We start from the raw sequence: 22,395 nt of genomic DNA on the forward strand, positions 1-22,395 counted from the left end.
CAGATGTCTATTATAGCACATACATTTTTACTTCTGTACACTGTGCTATACATAACCTCCATAGGTATATAGGCCCAGGTAAAAGACATAAAAGCACACACACGAACACGATACAACATGGAAATTAAGAAATAACTAAAAGAAAAACAAAGAAAATAACCTCAGTGTCTATATTATACACAATATAGTACACCTACAGGCTGTATTACTACATCAAATAAACCTGTTTGCCCGGAAAAATCTGCAGTGTTTGATCACACTGTGCCATAGGTGGTAATTCTAATTGAAAGTGCTCCCTTCACAGTTGTGGGACCTCATGCGTTATGGCATCCATGATATTTCTATACGTGACCCTGTAGATGTGGTCACTGGGATCAGCGTCCTCTTTAAGTATCATCCGAGATCAGTATCACTTTCTCTATTCATGGAATGTCCTTCCTGGCTGTTCCTGAGGATACTATCGCATAGAGCCACATAATGAAAGTACTCGTTTCTCCTCAGTCAGCCCTGTAGTGAAGATGCCGGTCAGGTGTATAATGCGTGGGTAACCATTCTAACAACCCCCCCCCCCGACTTCCACAAGATCACTGAGGATACAAAAGATTCCCCATGGCTTGTGCTGTGTAACCAGACCGGACGGGACACCAGAAATGGAACCCATACCAACAGCCCGAAACACAGAGTCATAGTGGTTCAAAAGATGTACCCCAAGTATGTATTACACATTTATACCGCACTACATGAGGACCTCCTGGGTAGATTGTCCCTAGACGGTAAATCCATTGTGCCTCCCGCTGTTGTAGTATTTTATTCCGGTCCCCACCCCTATCCAGAGGGGGGACATGGTCGATCAGCGTATACCTGATAGATGACACTGGGTGTTTCCTTAGCGCACAATGTCTCGCTATGGGTTGATCAGAGTCCCCAGACTTAAGTGCCAACCTGATGGCATATCTGTGGTTCGCCATTCTCTCTCTCAACTCTCTCAATGGCGAACCACAGATATGCCATCAGGTTGGCACTTAAGTGCAGCACTGTCTTTGATTAGCATATTCACATATTGACTTGACCGAAGCTGTTAAACCCCTTTTTTTCGGTCCTATTAAGTTTGTATATACGTTGCTATGGCAACTTGTGTCTCGATACGTCACTTTGAGAATCATTAGGATCAAAATATAAGCCTGTACACTTGACATCCACAAGGGTATTTTTGTTTATGAGTGGGGTCTTTTAGTATGATAAGGTATTTTGATGTTTTGCACGTACATTAAGAATTAGAATGATCACGATATTTGTATTATATTTCACTTCCGGAAGTGACACATGTACTACATCCGGTTTGACGGATCTGTGGAACGCAAGCAGCGTTCCATGCCGGAGCTTTGGCGCCACTGATCAATTTAGGTATGGTTTGATATGGTTTCTTAACACTATATGTTTGTTTGTGTTCACTGTTTTTTATGCTGACGAAGGGGACTTGATCCCCGAAAACGTTCCGAATAAAGTAATCTTTACTTCACCTAAAAAAGTCTTGAGAGTGCATCTTTTTGGTCCCTGTATATTTTAGAAGTCTGCACCCAGGCAGATGTCCATTTGTGGGACTAAGTTGGTGTCTGGATATATATATATATATATATATATATATACACACACACACATATATATATATATATATATATATACACACACATACACACCTTTGAGCCCTTCACATTTGAACCCCTTGTCATATACCATATTCCGTTAAATCACTAAATAAAATTCAAATAAACACATATTTAACTTTTAATATACAGTATATATATATATATGTTTGTAGCCCTAACACTTCAGATCTCCAGTTACGCTTACCTTTTTAGCACTATAATGAGCCAGACATGGGCTCCAGCGCTAGACATAAAGCACCACTTGTAATTTTAGTGCTAACATTCTCTGGTTAAGCTTATAAAAACATTTACTTGTAACGTCAGATTGTGCAATATTCTTAGCAAAGGCCCCACAATACCCTGCACTTTTAATAGTTCTCCACTTGTAACCTGGGAAATAGTTATGTACAAGGAATAATGCAATAATAAAATGCTCTTAAATATAAAAGCATTCTCTTTTTATACTTTTTATGCCCATTAATTCATGCTGTAGACTGATATTTTTGTCTCTTGCAGATCTAACTGTGTGATAAATCTTTCACCTGACAAAAGGAAAGTGCTGAATGAGGCATACAGAGTGTTAAAGGTACACTTTTTTGGACTACAGCAATGGGAAAATCTTTGTGAATTCCTCACATATGCTAATAAATTTATATTTCACTACATCTCAGGAATTCAGAATTCCAAACTTTATTAAAATCCTTTTTTTATTTTACAGAATATCATGTAATTAATGTGTATCGTGTCCGTCCGCGCTTTAATAAATCGACCCCTTAATGTCTTAGTATTTAAACGTAATTTTTGTTGCTTAGGATGGTGGGGAAATGTACTTCAGTGATATGTATGCAAACCAGGTCATATCCGAAGAAATGAAGCAGAACAAAGTCCTCTGGGGTAAGTAAAAATATAACATAACAAACACATGATTATATTTTGGGTTAACAAAAATCTTAAACACAGCAGTTGGGTAAAGAGAAAAACATTCTGAAAGTATATATTTAGGCGGTAGAGCAGTGACTCTGATCTGGGAAAATAACACAGTATACTTCTATTTTGAAAGAAAAGATTTATTTAAAATGACATAAAGAATTCTGAGAAAAGTGATCACAGATTTTATTATATCACCACCACCACTCTGAGCATATTCAGACCTCCTAACCATCCCTAACTCTGAGCTATGCCCCTCTGAGACAGCCATATGTCCCGATTTGCAGAATTTTATGTAGCCCCACCCATAGAGCACCCAGACACTCCCACAAACCACCCAGACACACCCACAAAACATTGATGCCCCCCCCCACACCTGCTGACTCCCTAATATCTATCCACAAATGTCAGGGGTTATGTATATGTGAGGGAGATGTGTATGTGGCTTACATGAAAAATTGGAAGGTACATGGTTTTTATGATAAAGGCACCCACTGAGGAAGGATTTTTGGAAATTAAGGAGGGATGAAAAAGGGCGAGTTATTTATGATGTTAGTACAGACGTGAAAGTTAGTATATAGATTCTCCTTTAAAAAAATAAATAAACACATGCTTTACCATTTCCGGAAAATTCACTTAAGGGGGGTAAAAAAAGGGGGGGGGGTGATTTATGAGGATACCTATATCTCAAAAACCAAACATGTTACAGACGTGAAAATTGGTATTTAGATTCTCCTACAAAAATAAAGAAAGACGTTTTACCATTTCCCAAAAATCAACTTAAAGGGGCATAAAACACAGGTAAAGAGACAACAATAATAATATGTACTTTAATTACTTTACCTGCAAATTTATACTGAAGTGCCTGGCCATTAAACATTTCTTTTTAGTTTCTGAATCGTAAAGCTCTAACTCCCCCAAACATTTCCTTCTATGGCTGTATCTATATCTATTGTTGTTTTGGAAAAATGCAAAAGTGAATAGGGATTATCTGCTGGAGCATGCCTAGAAGCTGGGAACTCAGTTGAAATACAATGCCTGTGTCTAAACACTGATAAAGGGGGGGGGGGTGGAGTTGGCTGCTCCTTGTAGCTTAGCTATGTAATTCATTTTGCAATTTTTAAAAAATGTTTTATGCAAACTATTTTAATTAATTAGCCCTTTTAGGATATGCACAGATCTCAACCTGTTTTATGTCCCTTTAAGGGGGGTGATTTATAAGGATACCTATATCTCAAAAACCGAAGATGTTAGAATAGTACAAATTAAAATCTGCATTATAAAGTAAGTTTACATGCCAAATTCCTTGCTCCTAATGTCAGTAGTTCTCAAGATATGGATATCACTAAAAAAAATTATTCTATTTTTTCACATCTGACAGTTGAGTCATAGGGGTAGATTTATCATAGTGCGAGCAGACATGATACGATGTAGCGTATCATGTCCGCTGCACATCGATAAATGGTGACAGCATACGCTGTCGGCATTTATCATTGCACCAGCAGTTCTTGTGAACTGCTTGTGCAATGCCGCCCCCTGCAGATTCGCGGCCAATCGGCCGCTAGCAGGGGGTGTCAATAAACCTGATGTTATTCAATCGGGTTGATGTCTGTCCACGGCCTCAGAGCAGACAGACAAGTTATGGAGCAGCGGTCTTTAGACCGCTGCTTTATAAATCCTGTTTCCGATGAGCCTGAAGGCTCGCGCGGAAACAGGGGCATCAAGCTCCATACAAAGATTGATAAATCGGCCCCATAATATATAATTACAATTTAATATTAAACTAATTGTAAACAGAATATTTTTTACATCTTACAGTTAAGTCCCCTAGTTTTGAAAACTTCAAGCGCTCCCTAAAGACTCTACTATTCAGGGATGCTTACAACCTACACTAACCTTCCTATCTCCACTGCTATCCCCTTGAACCCCTTGTAGTTCACCTTCATAGGAGCCAACTACAACAGCGCAACTCTCTGCAGGGCCCTATACCCATTTGATCCGTGTAAATGTTATCTTGTATACCATAAGTTTATAGCGCTGCGGAATCTGTTGGCGCACTACAAATACCTGATAATAATAATAATTGAGTCATAATATATAATTACAATTTAATATTAAAGTAATTGCAAACAGAATTAAAAAACATTTTTTTAATGTGCTTCAAGCGCTCAAGATGACCCGCCCACAACTTACCTGCTTGGTGCCCATGTACGAGAAACACCCAAGAATTAATGAAATCTCACAAAGTTAATGTCAGCGAGTGTGCAACCCAAACGGGCAAACACATAAAGGCACACAATGTTGCGAGAGGTCGCGTTTTTTGCGTATTTTTAATGTGCCAGACGGACGCCCCCACGCACAACTTAGCTGATTGGTGCACATGTACAAGAAACACAGAGAATTAACAAAAACTCACAAACTTAATGTTAGCGAGTGTGCAACCCGAACGGGCACACATGTGAGTACATACGTCATTGCGAGCGGTTGTGTTTTTGTGTGTCTCATTCTTTGTTGGTATTTACAACAATAAAAAAAATCCTGTACTCATATCAATGGAACAACTATCTTTGTTTTGTAGCCAATATGCCCCGACTAATGTCTCCAATAAACATTGCTTATTACGTTAAGACATCAACCTGTAAATTATATTTTGTACATTTTGGACAAAACAAAAATCATGTTTCTTTTAAAAACAATTATACCAAATCACAAACTCCATGCGAGCGAAGCCACGGGCAACAGCTAGTACACTATAACTTTAGAGAACCTCTTCCCTATCTACCCAGAGCTTTACGTTAGGTTCCCTTTTCTGGAATGTTAAAATGATTATAATTCTTTGCATTTTGCAACACTAGCCATTATCTAAAGAATAAATGAAAGGCAACCTTCATTCATGGTTTTTAAGTTAATATGCCAAAATAATTAGCTTTGATGTGGGTGGCCAGAACAGGGTATTTTAGTTGAAAGATCAGCAAAATAAAGGTACGTTTATGGCATATTTACTTAAAAACCATGAATAAAAGGTGCCTTTTATTTATTCTTTAGATAATGGCTAGCGTTTCAAAAATGCTAAAATTGACAATCACTTTTTAGCACTATATACAGTATGTGCATTTGTTCAGAAATAAATGCTAAAATAAAAAAAATTTTATTAGTTGCATTCATTTATGAACTTATGAACAAATCACCATATGAATGAATAAATGAATGTTTGAACAAACAAATTTCATTCATACATTTGTTCATATTTGTTCTATGAAAAATACTGGAGAGAAGCCAATCACAAGAGATCAGGAAGTACTTAATTGATTAATTGCTCAAAGTGCCATAAAACATGTTAAGAATAGATCTGTGCATATCCTAAAAGGGCTAAATAAGTAAAAATAGTTTGCATAAAAAAATTGTTTAAAAATTGCTGGCAAGTATTTTAAAGTCATTTTCAAAAATAAGCAAAAATACTTAAATAGCAATGCTGCCTGGAGCAGTCTGCTCCACCCCCTCTTATCAGTGTTTAGACACAGACGTATTTCATATGCTAATTTCTAAGCCCTTGAAGGCATTTTGACAGTTTTTTACATCTAGACAGCGCTATTTTATGTGTGCCATATAGATAACATTGTGCTCATTCCCATGGAGTTATATAGGAGTCAGCACTGATTGGCTAAAATGCAAGTCTGTCAAAATAACTGAAATAAGGGGCAGTCTGCAGAGGCTTAGATACAAGGTAATCAAAGAGGTAAAAATATATATTAATATAACTGTGTTGTTTATGCAAAACTGGGGAATGGTTGCTAAAGGGATTATCTATATTTATATTAAATAAATAATAAAATTGTGAAGTAGACTGTCCCTTTTAAACAATTATCTTATTTACTTCTATTTTCAATTTTTATTTGTTCTCTTGGTATCTTTTGTTGAAAAGTAGGAATGTATCCTTAGGAGCCAGCCCATTACTGGAGCACTATATGACAGCAGTTTTGCAAAAATGTTATTCATTTGCAAAAGCACTAGATAGCAGCACTATTTACTGCCTACCTAGGTATCTCTTCAACAAAGAATATCATGTGAACAAAGCAAATTTGATAATAGAATTAAATTGGAAACTTTTTTAAATGGTTTACTCTGTCTAGATCACAAAAGAAAATTGTTGTGTTTCGTATCCCTTTAAGCACTCAGAATCAATTTTAGGGGAAAACACTGTAACTTTGTTGTTGATATTAATATTATTATTATTATTATCATCTTTGCTAAGTAAATCAATCATTTTTAAAGCTTATTTAGTTTTTGTTCTTTTTTTAAGCTATAACTGATCAGTTTTATTATTTTATTTACTACTTTTTAGTCCTATGATCATTTTGATTTTGTAGTCAGTTTTTCAGAGAGATGTTGGACAGAAAATACGTAGCGATATTATATTTGTAAATGACTTTAATCAGTTCTAACATTCTCAAATTGAGTAGCATTCAGCAAGTTTATTTTAGCCTCTTAAGTACCAGGCATTTCAGACTAAAACTTCCCCAAAAGACCAGAGCATTTTTAGCATGTTTGCCATCACTCCATTTAAACAGAAATAGAGCTTTGTTGTTTTGTTTTATTTACCTATCAAAACTATATATAAATATTTTTAGTAGACATCACAAAGCATTGATCTAGGCCCATTTTGGTATACGTCATGCCACCATCTCACTCACAAATGTGATAAAATAAAAAAAAAATGTTAACTTTTTCACAAACTTTAGGTCTCTCACTGAAATTATTTACTATCTGCTTGTACAATCATGGCATAAATGGTTGTTAAAGCTTCTCTGGGATCCCCTTTGTTCAGAAATAGCAGACATATATGGCTTTGCCATTGCTTTTTGGTAATTAGAAGGTCGCTTATTGCAGCTGCGCACCACACTTTTATTATTCCCAGCAGTGAAGGGGTTAAGCAGGTAGTTTGTAAGATTAATTTTAGCTTTAGTGAAGAGATTACCCTCCCACCTGACACTTCCCACCCCCTGATCCTTACCTGATCCCTCCCACAGCTCTCTTCCCTCCCTCACACGCCACTTGTCACTCCCACCTTAGGTAATGGCAGACAGTCTGCCAGTATGCAGGGTTAGTCTTTTTTTTATTTTTTATTTAAATTTCAGTGTGTGATTACCCCTTAACTTCCCACCTCCCTGATCCCTCCCAAAAAAACTCATGCTATTTGAACATGTTAATTTTGAAAACAACCATTTATATCCCTTAATATATATGCTTGTCAGGTCTCTGTTTTTTTTTAATCCCATATGACAGTTGTATCTTTTATTGCACAGGGGAAGGTATGAGTGGTGCACTGTGGTGGGAAGACCTCTTCAGCATTGGAAAAGAAATTGGTTTTACCGCTCCGCGTTTAGTCACCGCTAGTTACATCACTGTAAATAACAAGGAGCTGGAAGACGCTATTGGTAAGTAAGTGATATACAAATGCTGTCTTCGCTGCAATTGGTTTTATACGGTAACTCTAGATTTTGGTTAACAACTGTATTATTGTCATATTTTTAATAGAAGGATTTTTGTGGAAACTGGAGTTCTGAAGACAGTGATAATTTATAGTTTGTATATGCTTGGTAATTCTGTTATATTAGTTTACCCAGCTATCCTATATCAACAAGAGTTCTCCTTTAATAGGCAGCCCTGCTCTGTTAGGAAGGACAAGAGGGGCACCAGCCCTGAGCCCTGCACTTTAGGGAGGTTTTCTGTGTTTTATAGCTTCAAGTATTTTTACTATTTTACTGTTGTTCTTATTTGTAATGCTAAAATGAGCTAAACTGTCTTAACCATTACAAATGCCGAGATTCCTGTATTAACATCTATAGAGTTAATTAACTTGTTTCTGATTGAAATATATAAGGAGCCTGGTGTAGAAGATTTATCTGGTTGTAAGTAACCTTTGCTGAGATACTATTGCGCTGAATCATTTGGTGGTAGTTTGTGTGGTTGTAAGTAGGGATGGACGAATGTGCTGCAAGTGCAATTCGTTTGGTAAAACGAATTGTCATGTGGACATTTGTTTTGAACAATCGAATGTTGATAAGAAGGAAAATCCATTGAAAATTAGTAATCAAATGTTATTTTCAGTTTTTGAATGTCACTTTCATTTTCTACACTTTATAATTAAATTTAATATCCACATTTGAAACTTAGGGGCCGATTTATCAATGTCTGGTGGACATTATCCGTTGTAGCGGATCATGTCCGCCAGACATAGCTGTATGCCGACAGCTTACACTGTCGGCATTTAACATTGCCCAAGCAGTTCTGATGAACTGCTTGTGCAATGCTGCCCCCTGCAGATTGGCCGCTAGCAGGGGGTGTCAATCAACATGATCGTGCCGATTTTTGTCCGCAGCCTCAGAGGTAGCGGAAGATTTAAGGAGCAGTGGTCTTAAGACCGCTGCTTCGTAACTCCTGTTTCCGGTGAGCCTGAAAGCTCGCCCGGAAACAGAGGTATTTGGCCCCATTCAGGCCATGATAAATTGGCCCCATAGAATGTAACATTTGATTTAACTGGTACTATTCAGAAGTTCAATAGGGAATTTAGTAAATTAATGCATAATGGATACAAATATATTGATTCAAATATTTCTATTTTGAACATGAAATAATTTGAATATTCCATTTAAAGAGAGCATTAGGAATACTATTACAAATATATTAATTCAAAATGCTCTAATTTAAATGTTACATAATTTGAATCAAATTATTAGAAATTTTTTAATTGAAAATTACATTTAAAGATAGCATTAGAAATACTATTACATTAAACGAATGTTAGAATGTTGTACAAAGATTCAAAATAAACGTATGTGTTTAATTTTTTGAATGTTGCAAAGTATTCGCCCATCCCTAGTGGTTAAAAACTGTTAGTTAATTATACCTTAAAGAGACATTAAAAACTTTTATATTGTGATATAAAACATTTAATGAAAAACAACTTTGCAATACACTTTCGTTATTTATTTTTCACCCACATTCGCTGTAATTCAAATCTGAAAAGTAAAATGTTTCCAATCTTGAGGAGTGAAAGGGCACACAGCAGGTGTATAAAGGTTAAAAGGGACACTAAACCCAATTTTTTTCTTTCATGATTAAGATAGAGCATGCAATTTTAAGCAACTTTCTAATTTACTCCTGCTATCAATTTTTCTTCGTTCTCTTGCTATCTTTATTTAAAAAAGCAGCCCATTTTAGGTTCAGCACCCCGGATAGCGCTTGCTTATTGGTGGCTACATTTAGCAAACTATTAGGCAATTGTAACCCAGGTTCTGAAAAAATGGGCCGACTCTTAAGCTTTACATTACTGCTTTTTAAATAAAGCTTTTTAAATAAATCCAGAACTGCACTCAATACTCAAGATGAGGTCTAACAAATGATTTGTAAAGTGGTATAAGGACCTTACTATTTCTGCTGCAAATACATCTACCAATACATCTAAGCATTCTACTTGCCTTAAACACTGCAATACTATAATCTGAAATAATAATTCCCAAGTCCCGTTCCTCATTTGTAACAGTCAGTAAAGTTTCATTGAATCTGTAATTAAAGTTTGGATTTTTCTTCCCTAAATGCATAAATTTACACTTTGCAGTGTTAAACTTTTGATCCCAGTCATTTGTCCAATCCTCCAATTGTTTTATATCACTTCTCATTTTGTCTACCCCACTGGAACATCTACTCTATTAAAAAAAATGGTATCATCTGCAAACAGATAAACCTTCCCCTATAGCCCTTTGCTGATTTCTCTGATAAATATGTTAAACAAAACAGGCCCCAAAACTGACTATAAAAAAGTTGCAGCCATTGCAAGATTTCAAACAGCCGGCTTGTGCGTGCGATATGGCTGCCTTGAGCTCCATACTGCACACAATACAATCGCTGTTTTGACGTGCTCGTGCACGCTTTTCTCATAGACATCAATGGGGAGAGCGGGTAAGAAAAAAAACTAACACCTGCGATCGCGGAATGAAAAGGTCCGTAACGCAGCCCCATTGATGTCTATGGGGAAAAATAAAGTTACGTTTAAACCTAACACCCTAACATAAACCCTGAGTCTTAACACCCCTAATCTGCAGCCCCCAACATCGCCACCACCTACATAATGTTATTAACCCCTAATCTTCTGTTTCCGATATCGCCGCCACCTAAATAAAACTATTAACCCCTAATCTGCTGCCCCTAACATCGCCACCACTATACTAAAGTTATTAACTCCTATTCCCCTGCACCCAAACATCGCCCACACTATAATAAATCTATTAACCCCTATTCCGCTGCTCCCCAACATCGCCACCACTAAATAAAGTTATTAACCCCTAAACCTCTGGCCTCCCACATCACTGCCACTAAATAAAGCTATTAACCCCTAAACCGCCAGCCCCCACATCACAACAACCTAAATTAAACTATATATTAACCCCTAAACCTAAGCCTAACCCTAACATAACCGTAACCCTAACACCACCTAACTTTAACATAATTAAAATAGACCTAAATTAAACTTACAATTATTAAAGGAACATAAACCCCAATTTTTTTCTTTCATGATTTAGATAGAACATAACATTTTTAACAACTTTCTAATTTACTTCTATTATCAAATTTTCTTAGTTTTCTTGTTATACTTTGTGGAAAAGCAGAAATGCAAGCTCAAGAGTGTGCACGTGTCTGCAGCACTATATAGCAGCAGTTTTGCAACAATGTTATACATAAGCTGGGGCACTAGATGGCAGCACTATTTCCTGTCATGTAGTGCTTCAAGCATGTGCATGCTACCTACCTAAGCATTTCTTCAACAAAGAATAACATGAGAATAAAATAAAATTGATAATAGAAGTAAATTGGAAATTTTTTAAAAATGGTATCCTCTATCTGAATCATGAAATAATATTTTTGGGTTTAATGTCCCTTTAACTAAATAATTCCTATTTAAAACTAAAAACTTACCTGTGAAATAAAACCTAAACTAGCTACAAGATAACTAATAGTTATATTGTAGCTAGCTTAGGCTTTATTTTTATTTCACAGGTAAGTTTGTATTTATTTTGACTAGGTAGACTAGTTAGTAAATAGTTATTAACTATTTACTAACTACCTAGTTAAAATAAATACAAACTTACCTGTAAAATAAAACCTAACCTGCCTTACACTGAAACATAACATTACAAAAAATAAAAAACACTAAAATTAATAAAAATAAAAAAACCTACCATTACAAAAAATAACAAACAAAATTATACAAAACAATAAAAATGATTCCTATTCTAAAACCCACTCCAAAATAAAAAGCCTAATCTATAATAAACTACCAAGGGCCCTTTAAAAGGGGCTTTTGTAGGGCATTGCCCTAAAGTTAACAGCTCTTTTCATACAAAACAAAACAAATACCCCCTAACAGTATACAAACCCCCACCCCCCAAACCCACAAAATAAAAATAAAGTAAACCCTAATCTACCCATTGTCCTGAAAATGGCATTTGTATGGACATTGCCCTTAAAAAGGCATTTAGCTCCTTTTCCTGCATTCACCTCTTTTATGAAATGCCCAAGCCCTAATCTAAAAATAAAAACCCACCCCAAAACGAAAAATAAACATTACACAAGATAACAAACGAATTATCAAAAATAATAAAAATGATTCCTATTCTAAAACCCATTTTAAAAAAAAACACCCCAAAATAAAAACACACGGCTAGATTTAGAGTTTTGTCGGTAACGACCCGAAAATCTAACACCGTTTTTTTCTGGCCGCACCATAAAAATAACTCTGGTATTGAGAGTCCACATAAAGGCTGCGTTAGGCTCCAAAAAAGGAGCGTAGAGCATATTTAACGCAGATACCAGAGTTGCTTACGCAAGCGGCCAGCCTCAAAAACGTGCTCGTGCACAATTCCCCCATAGAAAACAATGGGGCTGTGTGAGCTGAAAAAAAAACTAACACCTGCAAAAAAGCCGCGTTCAGCTCCTAACGCAGCCCCATTGTTTGCTATGCGGAAACACTTCCTACGTCTGCACCTAACACTCTAACATGTACCCCGAGTCTAAACACCCCTAACCTTACACTTATTAACCCCTAATCTGCCGCCCCCGCTATCGCTGACCCCTGCATATTATTATTAACCCCTAATCTGCCGCTCCGTAAACCGCCGCTACTTACATTATCCCTATGTACCCCTAATCTGCTGCCCTAACATCGCCGACCCCTATATTATATTTATTAACCCCTAATCTGCCCCCCACAACGTCGCCTCCACCTGCCTACACTTATTAACCCCTAATCTGCCGAGCGGACCTCAGCGCTACTATAATAAAGTTATTAACCCTTAATCCGCCTCACTAACCCTATAATAAATAGTATTAACCCCTAATCTGCCCTCCCTAGCATCGCCGACACCTAACTTCAATTATTAACCCCTAATCTGCCGACTGGAGCTCACCGCTATTCTAATAAATGTATTAACCCCTAAAGCTAAGTCTAACCCTAACACTAACACCCCCCTAAGTTAAATATAATTTACATCTAACGAAATTAATTATCTCTTATTAAATAATTTATTCCTATTTAAAGCTAAATACTTACCTGTAAAATAAATCCTAATATAGCTACAATATAAATTATATTTATATTATAGCTATTTTAGGATTAATATTTATTTTACAGGCAACTTTGTAATTATTTTAACCATGTACAATAGCTATTAAATAGTTGAGAACTATTTAATAGTTACCTAGTTAAAATAATTACAAATTTACCTGTAAAATAAATCCTAACCTAAGTTACAATTAAACCTAACACTACACTATCAATAAATAAATTAAATAAAATATCTACAATTACCTACAATTAAACCTAACACTACACTATCAATAAATAAATTAAATACAATTCCTACAAATAACTACAATGAAATAAACTAACTAAAGTACAAAAAATAAAAAAGAACTAAGTTACAAAAAATAAAAAAATATTTACAAACATAAGAAAAATATTACAACAATTTTAAACTAATTACACCTACTCTAAGCCCCCTAATAAAATAACAAAGACCCCCAAAATAAAAAATGCCCTACCCTATTCTAAATTACTAAAGTTCAAAGCTCTTTTACCTTACCAGCCCTGAACAGGGCCCTTTGCGGGGCATGCCCCAAGAAGTTCAGCTCTTTTGCCTGTAAAAAAAAACATACAATACCCCCCCCAACATTACAACCCACCACCCACATACCCCTAATCTAACCCAAACCCCCCTTAAATAAACCTAACACTAAGCCCCTGAAGATCATCCTACCTTGTCTTCACCTCACCAGGTATCACCGATCCGTCCTGGCTCCAAAATCTTCATCCAACCCAAGCGGGGGCTGGCGATCCATTATCCGGTGGCTGAAGAGGTCCAGAAGAGGCTCCAAAGTCTTCATCCTATCCGGGAAGAAGAGGCGATCCGGACCGGCAACCATCTTGATCCAAGCGGCATCTTCTATCTTCATCCGATGACGACCGGCTCCATCCTGAAGACCTCCACCGCGGACCCATCTTCTTCCGGCGACGTCCAACTGAAGAATGACGGTTCCTTTAAGGGACGTCATCCAAGATGGCGTCCCTCGAATTCCGATTGGCTGATAAGATTCTATCAGCCAATCGGAATTAAGGTAGGAATATTCTGATTGGCTGATGGAATCAGCCAATCAGAATCAAGTTCAATCCGATTGGCTGATCCAATCAGCCAATCAGATTGAGCTCGCATTCTATTGGCTGATCGGAACAGCCAATAGAATGCGAGCTCAATCTGATTGGCTGATCGGAACAGCCAATAGAATGCGAGCTCAATCTGATTGGCTGATTGGATCAGACAATCGGATTGAACTTGATTCTGATTGGCTGATTCCATCAGCCAATCAGAATATTCCTACCTTAATTCTGATTGGCTGATAGAATCCTATCAGCCAATCGGAATTCGAGGGACGCCATCTTGGATGACGTCCCTTAAAGGAACCGTCATTCTTCAGTTGGACGTTGCCGGAAGAAGATGGGTCTGCGGTGGAGGTCTTCAGGATGGAGCCGGTCGTCATCGGATGAAGATAGAAGATGCCGCTTGGATCAAGATGGTTGCCGGTCCAGATCGCCTCTTCTTTCCGGATAGGATGAAGACTTTGGAGCCTCTTCTGGACCTCTTCAGCCACCGGATGATGGATCCCCAGCCCCCGCTTGGGTTGGATGAAGATTTTGGAGCCAGGACGGATCGGTGATACCTGGTGAGGTGAAGACAAGGTAGGATGATCTTCAGGGGATTAGTGTTAGGTTTATTTAAGGGGGGTTTGGGTTAGATTAGGGGTATGTGGGTGGTGGGTTGTAATGTTGGGGGGGTATTGTATGTTTTTTTTACAGGCAAAAGAGCTGAACTTCTTGGGGCATGCCCTGCAAAGGGCCCTGTTCAGGGCTGGTAAGGTAAAAGAGCTTTGAACTTTAGTAATTTAGAATAGGGTAGGGCATTTTTTATTTTGGGGGTCTTTGTTATTTTATTAGGGGGCTTAGAGTAGGTGTAATTAGTTTAAAATTGTTGTAATATTTTTCTTATGTTTTTAAATATTTTTTTATTTTTTGTAACTTAGTTCTTTTTTATTTTTTGTACTTTAGTTAGTTTATTTCATTGTAGTTATTTGTAGGAATTGTATTTAATTTATTTATTGATAGTGTAGTGTTAGGTTTAATTGTAGGTAATTGTAGGTATTTTATTTAATTAATTTAATGATAGTATAGTGTTAGGTTTAATTGTAACTTAGGTTAGGATTTATTTTACAGGTAATTTTGTAATTATTTTAACTAGGTAGCTATTAAATAGTTCTTAACTATTTAATAGCTATTGTACCTGGTTAAAATAATTACAAAGTTGCCTGTAAAATAAATATTAATCCTAAAATAGCTACAATGTAATTATAATTTATATTGTAGCTATATTAGGATTTATTTTACAGGTAAGTATTTATCTTTAAATAGGAATAATTTATTTAATAAGAGTTAATTCATTTTGTTAGATTAAAATTATATTTAAGTTAGGGGGGTGTTAGTGTTAGGGTTAGACTTAGCTTTAGGGGTTAATACATTTATTAGAATAGCGGTGAGCTCCAGTCGGCAGATTAGGGGTTAATGTTTGAAGTTAGGTGTCGGCGATGTTAGGGAGGGCAGATTAGGGGTTAATACTATTTATTATAGGGTTAGTGAGGCGGATTAGGGGTTAATAACTTTATAATAATAGCGGTGCGGTCGGCAGATTAGGGGTTAATAAGTGTAGGCAGGTGGAGGCAACGTTGAGGGGGGCAGATTAGGGGTTAATAAATATAATATAGGGGTCGGCGGTGTTAGGGGCAGCAGATTAGGGGTACATAGCTATAATGTAGGTGGCGGCTCTTTGCGGTCAGCAGATTAGGGGTTAATTATTGTAGGTAGCTGGCGGCGACGTTGTGGGGGGCAGATTAGGGGTTAATAAATATAATATAGGGGTCGGCGGTGTTAGGGGCAGCAGATTAGGGGTACATAAGGATAACGTAGTTGGCGGTCGGCAGATTAGGGGTTAAAAAAATTTAATCGAGTTGCGGCGATGTGGGGGGACCTCGGTTTAGGAGTACATAGGTAGTTTATGGGTGTTAGTGTACTTTAGAGTACAGTAGTTAAGAGCTTTATAAACCGGCGTTAGCCCAGAAAGCTCTTAACTACTGACTTTTTTCCTGCGGCTGGAGTTTTGTCGTTAGATGTCTAACGCTCACTTCAGACACGACTCTAAATAACGGAGTTAGAAAAATCCCATTGAAAAGATAGGATACGCAATTTACGTAAGGGGATCTGCGGTATGGAAAATTTGCGGCTGAAAAGTGAGCGTTAGACCCTTTTTTGAGTGACTCCAAATACCGAAGGTAGCCTAAAACCAGCGTTAGGAGCCTCTAACGCTGGTTTTCACGGCTAACGCCAAACTCTAAATCTAGGCCTTAATTTGCAATAAACTACCAATAGCCCTTAAAAAGGCTTTTTCTCCTGTTAAGTGTAGTCAGTCCACGGGTCATCCATTACTTATGGGATTATATCTCCTCCCTAACAGGAAGTGCAAGAGGATCACCCAAGCAGAGCTGCTATATAGCTCCTCCCCTCTACGTCATACCCAGTCATTCTCTTGCACCTAACTAATAGATAGGACGTGTGAGAGGACTGTGGTTATTAAAATTAGTTTTTATATCTTCAATCAAAAGTTTGTTATTTTAAACAGCACCGGAGTGTGTTGTTTTTTCTCAGGCAGCATTAGAAGAAGAATCTACCTGAGTTTATGTATGATCTTAGCGGTCGTAACTAAGATCCATTTGCTGTTCTCGGCCATTCTGAGGAGTGAGGTAACTTCAGAACAGGTGACAGCGGGCAGGGTTCACCTGCAAGGAGGTATGTTGCAGTATATTATTTTCTAAGGAATGGAATTGACTGAGAAAATACTGCTAATACCCATATAATGTAAGTGCAGCCTTAAATGCAGTAGTAGCGACTGGTATCAGGCTGATATGTATGTATGTTACACTGAGGTATTTCTGGGGAATGGAACTTCACTAAGAAAATACTGTATACATTTAACTTATATTTGAGCCCCCACTGCAGTGAAAGCGACTAGCAGCAGGCTTATTAGTATCATTTCATAATTTTATTTTAAAACGTTTTACTGGCATGTTAATCGTTTTTCTCTGAGGTACTTGGTGATAAAAAATTTTTGGGCATTATTTTTCCACATGGCTGTCGTTTATTTATGAATAAATTCAGTTTACTGAGCTTCCCCACTGTTATAATATGAGTGGGAGGGGCCTATTTTGGCGCTTTCTTGCGCAGTAAGAATTCACTCACAGTCTTCCTATTCCTTCCTCCATGATTCAGGACGTCTCTACAGAGCCCAGGGGTCTCCAAAACTAGTTTTGAGGGAGGTAATCACTCACAGCAGACCTGTGAGACTGTGCTTTTGACTGTGTTAAAACGTTTATATTCTGTTATCCGTTTTTTGGGTATTAAGGGGTTAATCATCCATTTGCTGGTGGGTGCAATCCTTGGCTAAGTTAATGCATTTACTGTGAAAATTTGGTTGCTATAACAAATTTGGTTCATTGTGATTTCAACTGTGACAGTTTATTGGTGCTTCTTAAAGGCACAGTAACGTTTTTTATATTGCTTGTAAATTTATTTCAAAAGTATTTTCCAAGCTTGCTAGTTTCATTGCTAGTCTGTTAAACATGTCTGACGCAGAGGAAACTCTTTGTGCAATATGTTTAAAGGCCAATGTGGAGCCCAATAGAAATTTGTGTACTAATTGCATTGATGCTACTTTAAATAAAAGTGTACATGTAAAGAAAATTTCACCAGACAACGAGGGGAAAGTTATGCCGACTAACTCTCCTCACGTGTCAGTACCTTCGTCTCCCGCTCAGGAGGTGCGTGATATTGTGGCGCCAAGTACATCAGGGCGGCCCATACAAATCACTTTGCAAGACATGGCTAATTTTATGACTGAAGTATTATCTAAATTGCCAGAAATTAGGGGTAAACGCGACCACTCTGGGGTGAGAACAGAGTGTGCTGATAATATTAGAGCCATGTCTGATACTGCGTCACATTTTGCAGAACATGAGGACGGAGAGCTTCATTCTGTGGGTGACGGATCTGATCCAAGTAAGCTGGATTCAGACATTTCAAATTTTAAATTTAAGCTTGAGAACCTCCGTGTATTGCTAGGGGAGGTATTAGCGGCTCTGAATGATTGTAACACGGTTGCAATTCCAGAGAAGATGTGTAGGCTGGATAAATATTTTGCGGTACCGACGTGTACTGACGTTTTTCCTATTCCTAAAAGGCTTACAGAAATTATTAACAAGGAGTGGGATAGACCTGGTGTGCCCTTTTCTCCCCCTCCTATATTTAGAAAAATGTTTCCAATAGACGCCACCACACGGGACTTATGGCAGACGGTCCCTAAGGTAGAGGGAGCAGTTTCTACTCTGGCTAAACGCACCACTATCCCGGTGGAGGATAGCTGTGCTTTTTCAGATCCAATGGATAAAAAGTTAGAGGGTTACCTTAAGAAAATGTTTGTTCAACAAGGTTTTATATTACAACCCCTTGCATGCATTGCGCCTGTCACGGCTGCGGCGGCATTCTGGTTTGAGTCTCTGGAAGAGACCATTAACTCAGTTACATTGGATGAGATTACAGACAAGCTTAGAGTGCTTAAGCTAGCCAATTCATTTATTTCCGATGCCGTAGTACACTTAATTAAACTTACGGCTAAGAATTCAGGATTCGCCATTCAAGCGCGCAGAGCGCTGTGGCTTAAATCTTGGTCAGCCGATGTGACCTCTAAATCTAAATTGCTTAACATACCTTTCAAAGGGCAGACATTATTCGGGCCCGGTTTGAAAGAAATTATCGCTGACATTACTGGAGGTAAGGGTCATGCCCTGCCTCAAGACAGAGCCAAACCAAGGGCTAGACAGTCTAATTTTCGTGCCTTTCGTAACTTCAAGGCAGGAGCAGCATCAACTTCCTCAGCTCCAAAGCAGGAAGGAACTGTTGCCCGCTACAGACAGGGCTGGAAACCTAACCAGTCCTGGAACAAGGGCAAGCAGGCCAGAAAACCTGCTGCTGCCCCTAAGACAGCATGAAGTGAGGGCCCCCGATCCGGAAACGGATCTAGTGGGGGGCAGACTTTCTCTCTTCGCCCAGGCTTGGGCAAGAGATGTCCAGGATCCCTGGGCGTTAGAGATCATATCTCAGGGATATCTTCTGGACTTCAAAGCTTCTCCCCCAAAAGGGAGATTTCATCTTTCAAGGCTGTCAGCAAACCAGCTAAAGAGAGAAGCGTTTCTACGCTGTGTACAAGACCTTTTACTAATGGGAGTGATCCATCCAGTTCCGCGGTCGAAACACGGACAAGGGTTTTACTCAAATCTGTTTGTGGTTCCCAAAAAAGAGGGAACCTTCAGACCAATTTTGGACTTAAAGATCCTAAACAAATTCCTAAGAGTTCCATCGTTCAAAATGGAAACTATTCGGACAATCTTACCTATGATCCAAAGGGGTCAATACATGACCACAGTGGATTTAAAGGATGCCTACCTTCACATACCGATTCACAAGGATCATTATCGGTACCTAAGGTTTGCCTTCCTAGACAGGCATTACCAGTTTGTAGCTCTTCCCTTCGGGTTAGCCACGGCTCCAAGAATCTTTACAAAGGTTCTGGGCTCTCTTCTGGCGGTACTAAGACCGCGAGGAATTTCGGTAGCTCCGTACCTAGACGACATTCTGATTCAAGCGTCAAGTTTCCAGACTGCCAAGTCTCATACAGAGTTGGTTCTGGCATTTCTAAGGTCGCATGGGTGGAAGGTGAACATAGAAAAGAGTTCTCTATTGCCACTCACAAGAGTTCCCTTCTTGGGGACTCTTATAGATTCTGTAGAAATGAAAATTTACCTGACAGAAGACAGGTTAACAAAACTTCTAAATGCTTGCCGTGTCCTTCATTCCATTCAACACCCGTCAGTGGTTCAATGCATGGAGGTAATCTGCTTAATGGTAGCGGCAATGGACATAGTACCTTTTGCACGCCTGCATCTCAGACCACTACAATTGTGCATGCTAAGTCAGTGGAATGGGGATTACTCAGATTTGTCCCCTATGCTGAATCTGGATCAAGAGACCAGAGATTCTCTTCTATGGTGGCTTTCTCGGCCACATCTGTCCAGGGGGATGCCCTTCAGCAGGCCAGACTGGACAATTGTAACAACAGACACCAGCCTACTAGGTTGGGGCGCTGTCTGGAATTCCCTGAAGGCTCAGGGATCATGGACTCAGGAGGAGAGTCTCCTTCCAATAAACATTCTGGAATTAAGAGCAGTTCTCAATGCTCTTCTGGCTTGGCCTCAGCTAGCAAATCTGAGGTTCATCAGGTTCCAGTCGGACAACATCACGACTGTGGCCTACATCAACCATCAGGGAGGGACAAGGAGTTCCCTAGCGATGATGGAAGTCTCAAAGATAATTCGCTGGGCAGAGTCTCACTCTTGCCACCTGTCAGCGATCCACATCCCAGGCGTGGAGAACTGGGAGGCGGATTTCCTAAGTCGCCAGACTTTTCATCCGGGGGAGTGGCAACTTCACCCGGAGGTATTTGCACAACTGCTTCGGCGTTGGGGCAAACCAGATCTGGATCTCATGGCGTCTCGCCAGAACGCCAAGCTTCCTTGTTACGGATCAAGATCCAGGGACCCGGACGCGGTTCTTATAGATGCTCTGACAGCACCTTGGGTCTTCAACATGGCTTATGTGTTTCCACCCTTCCCGATACTTCCTCGACTGATTGCCAGGATCAAACAGGAGAGAGCATCGGTGATTCTAATAGCGCCTGCGTGGCCACGCAGGACCTGGTATGCAGATCTAGTGGACATGTCGTCCTGTCCACCATGGTCTCTGCTTCTGAGACAGGACCTTCTGGTTCAGGGTCCTTTCAAACATCCAAATCTAATTTCTCTGAGGCTGACTGCATGGAGATTGAACGCTTGATTCTATCAAAGCGTGGATTCTCGGAGTCAGTGATTGATACCTTAATACAGGCTAGGAAACCTGTTACCAGGAAAATTTACCATAAAATATGGCGTAAATACTTACATTGGTGCGAATCCAAGAGTTACTCATGGAGTAAGGTTAGGATTCCTAGGATATTGTCTTTTCTACAAGAAGGCTTAGAAAAGGGTTTATCTGCTAGTTCGTTAAAGGGACAGATCTCAGCTCTGTCCATTCTTTTACACAAGCGTCTGTCAGAAGTTCCAGACGTTCAGGCTTTTTGTCAGGCTTTAGCCAGGATTAAGCCTGTGTTTAAAACTGTTGCTCCACCATGGAGCTTAAACTTAGTTCTTAACGTTTTACAGGGTGTTCCGTTTGAACCCCTTCATTCCATTGATATCAAGCTGTTATCTTGGAAAGTTCTGTTCCTAATGGCTATTTCCTCGGCTCGAAGAGTCTCTGAGTTATCAGCCTTACATTGTGATTCCCCTTATCTGATTTTTCATTCAGACAAGGTAGTTCTGCGTACTAAACCTGGGTTCTTACCTAAGGTAGTCACTAACAAGAATATCAATCAAGAGATTGTTGTTCCTTCATTGTGCCCTAATCCTTCCTCAAAGAAGGAACGACTTCTGCACAATCTGGACGTCTTCCGTGCCCTGAAATTCTATTTACAGGCAACTAAAGATTTTCGACAAACTTCTTCCCTGCTTGTCGTTTATTCGGGACAGAGGAGAGGTCAAAAGGCTTCGGCTACCTCTCTCTCCTTCTGGCTTCGTAGCATAATACGTTTAGCCTATGAGACTGCTGGACAGCAGCCTCCTGAAAGAATTACAGCTCATTCTACCAGAGCTGTGGCTTCCACTTGGGCCTTTAAAAATGAGGCCTCTGTTGAACAGATTTGCAAGGCTGCAACTTGGTCTTCACTTCACACCTTTTCAAAATTTTACAAATTTGACACTTTTGCTTCTTCGAGGCTGTTTTTGGGAGAAAGGTTCTTCAGGCAGTGGTTCCTTCCGTGTAAAGGTCCTGCCTGTCCCTCCCGTCATCCGTGTACTTTTAGCTTTGGTATTGGTATCCCATAAGTAATGGATGACCCGTGGACTGACTACACTTAACAGGAGAAAACATAATTTATGCTTACCTGATAAATTCCTTTCTCCTGTAGTGTAGTCAGTCCACGGCCCGCCCTGTTTTTACGGCAGGTCTAAATTTTAAATTAAA

General features: G+C 38.9%; 1 protein-coding gene across 1 annotated transcript in view; it reads left to right on the top strand.

Annotated features, from left to right (window-relative positions):
- The window catches only part of LOC128640114 (arsenite methyltransferase-like), a 172,792-nt gene that overhangs the window by 102,942 nt on the left and 47,455 nt on the right, over positions 1 to 22,395 (top strand). The window contains exons 6-8 of the mRNA XM_053692460.1: positions 2,163 to 2,232; positions 2,459 to 2,540; positions 7,877 to 8,008. Coding sequence (XP_053548435.1) covers positions 2,163 to 2,232; positions 2,459 to 2,540; positions 7,877 to 8,008 — 284 coding nt within the window. The remainder of the gene's footprint in view (positions 1 to 2,162; positions 2,233 to 2,458; positions 2,541 to 7,876; positions 8,009 to 22,395) is intronic.

This window comes from Bombina bombina, chromosome 9, assembly GCF_027579735.1.
Source record: "Bombina bombina isolate aBomBom1 chromosome 9, aBomBom1.pri, whole genome shotgun sequence".
Taxonomy (NCBI): Eukaryota; Metazoa; Chordata; class Amphibia; order Anura; family Bombinatoridae; genus Bombina; species Bombina bombina.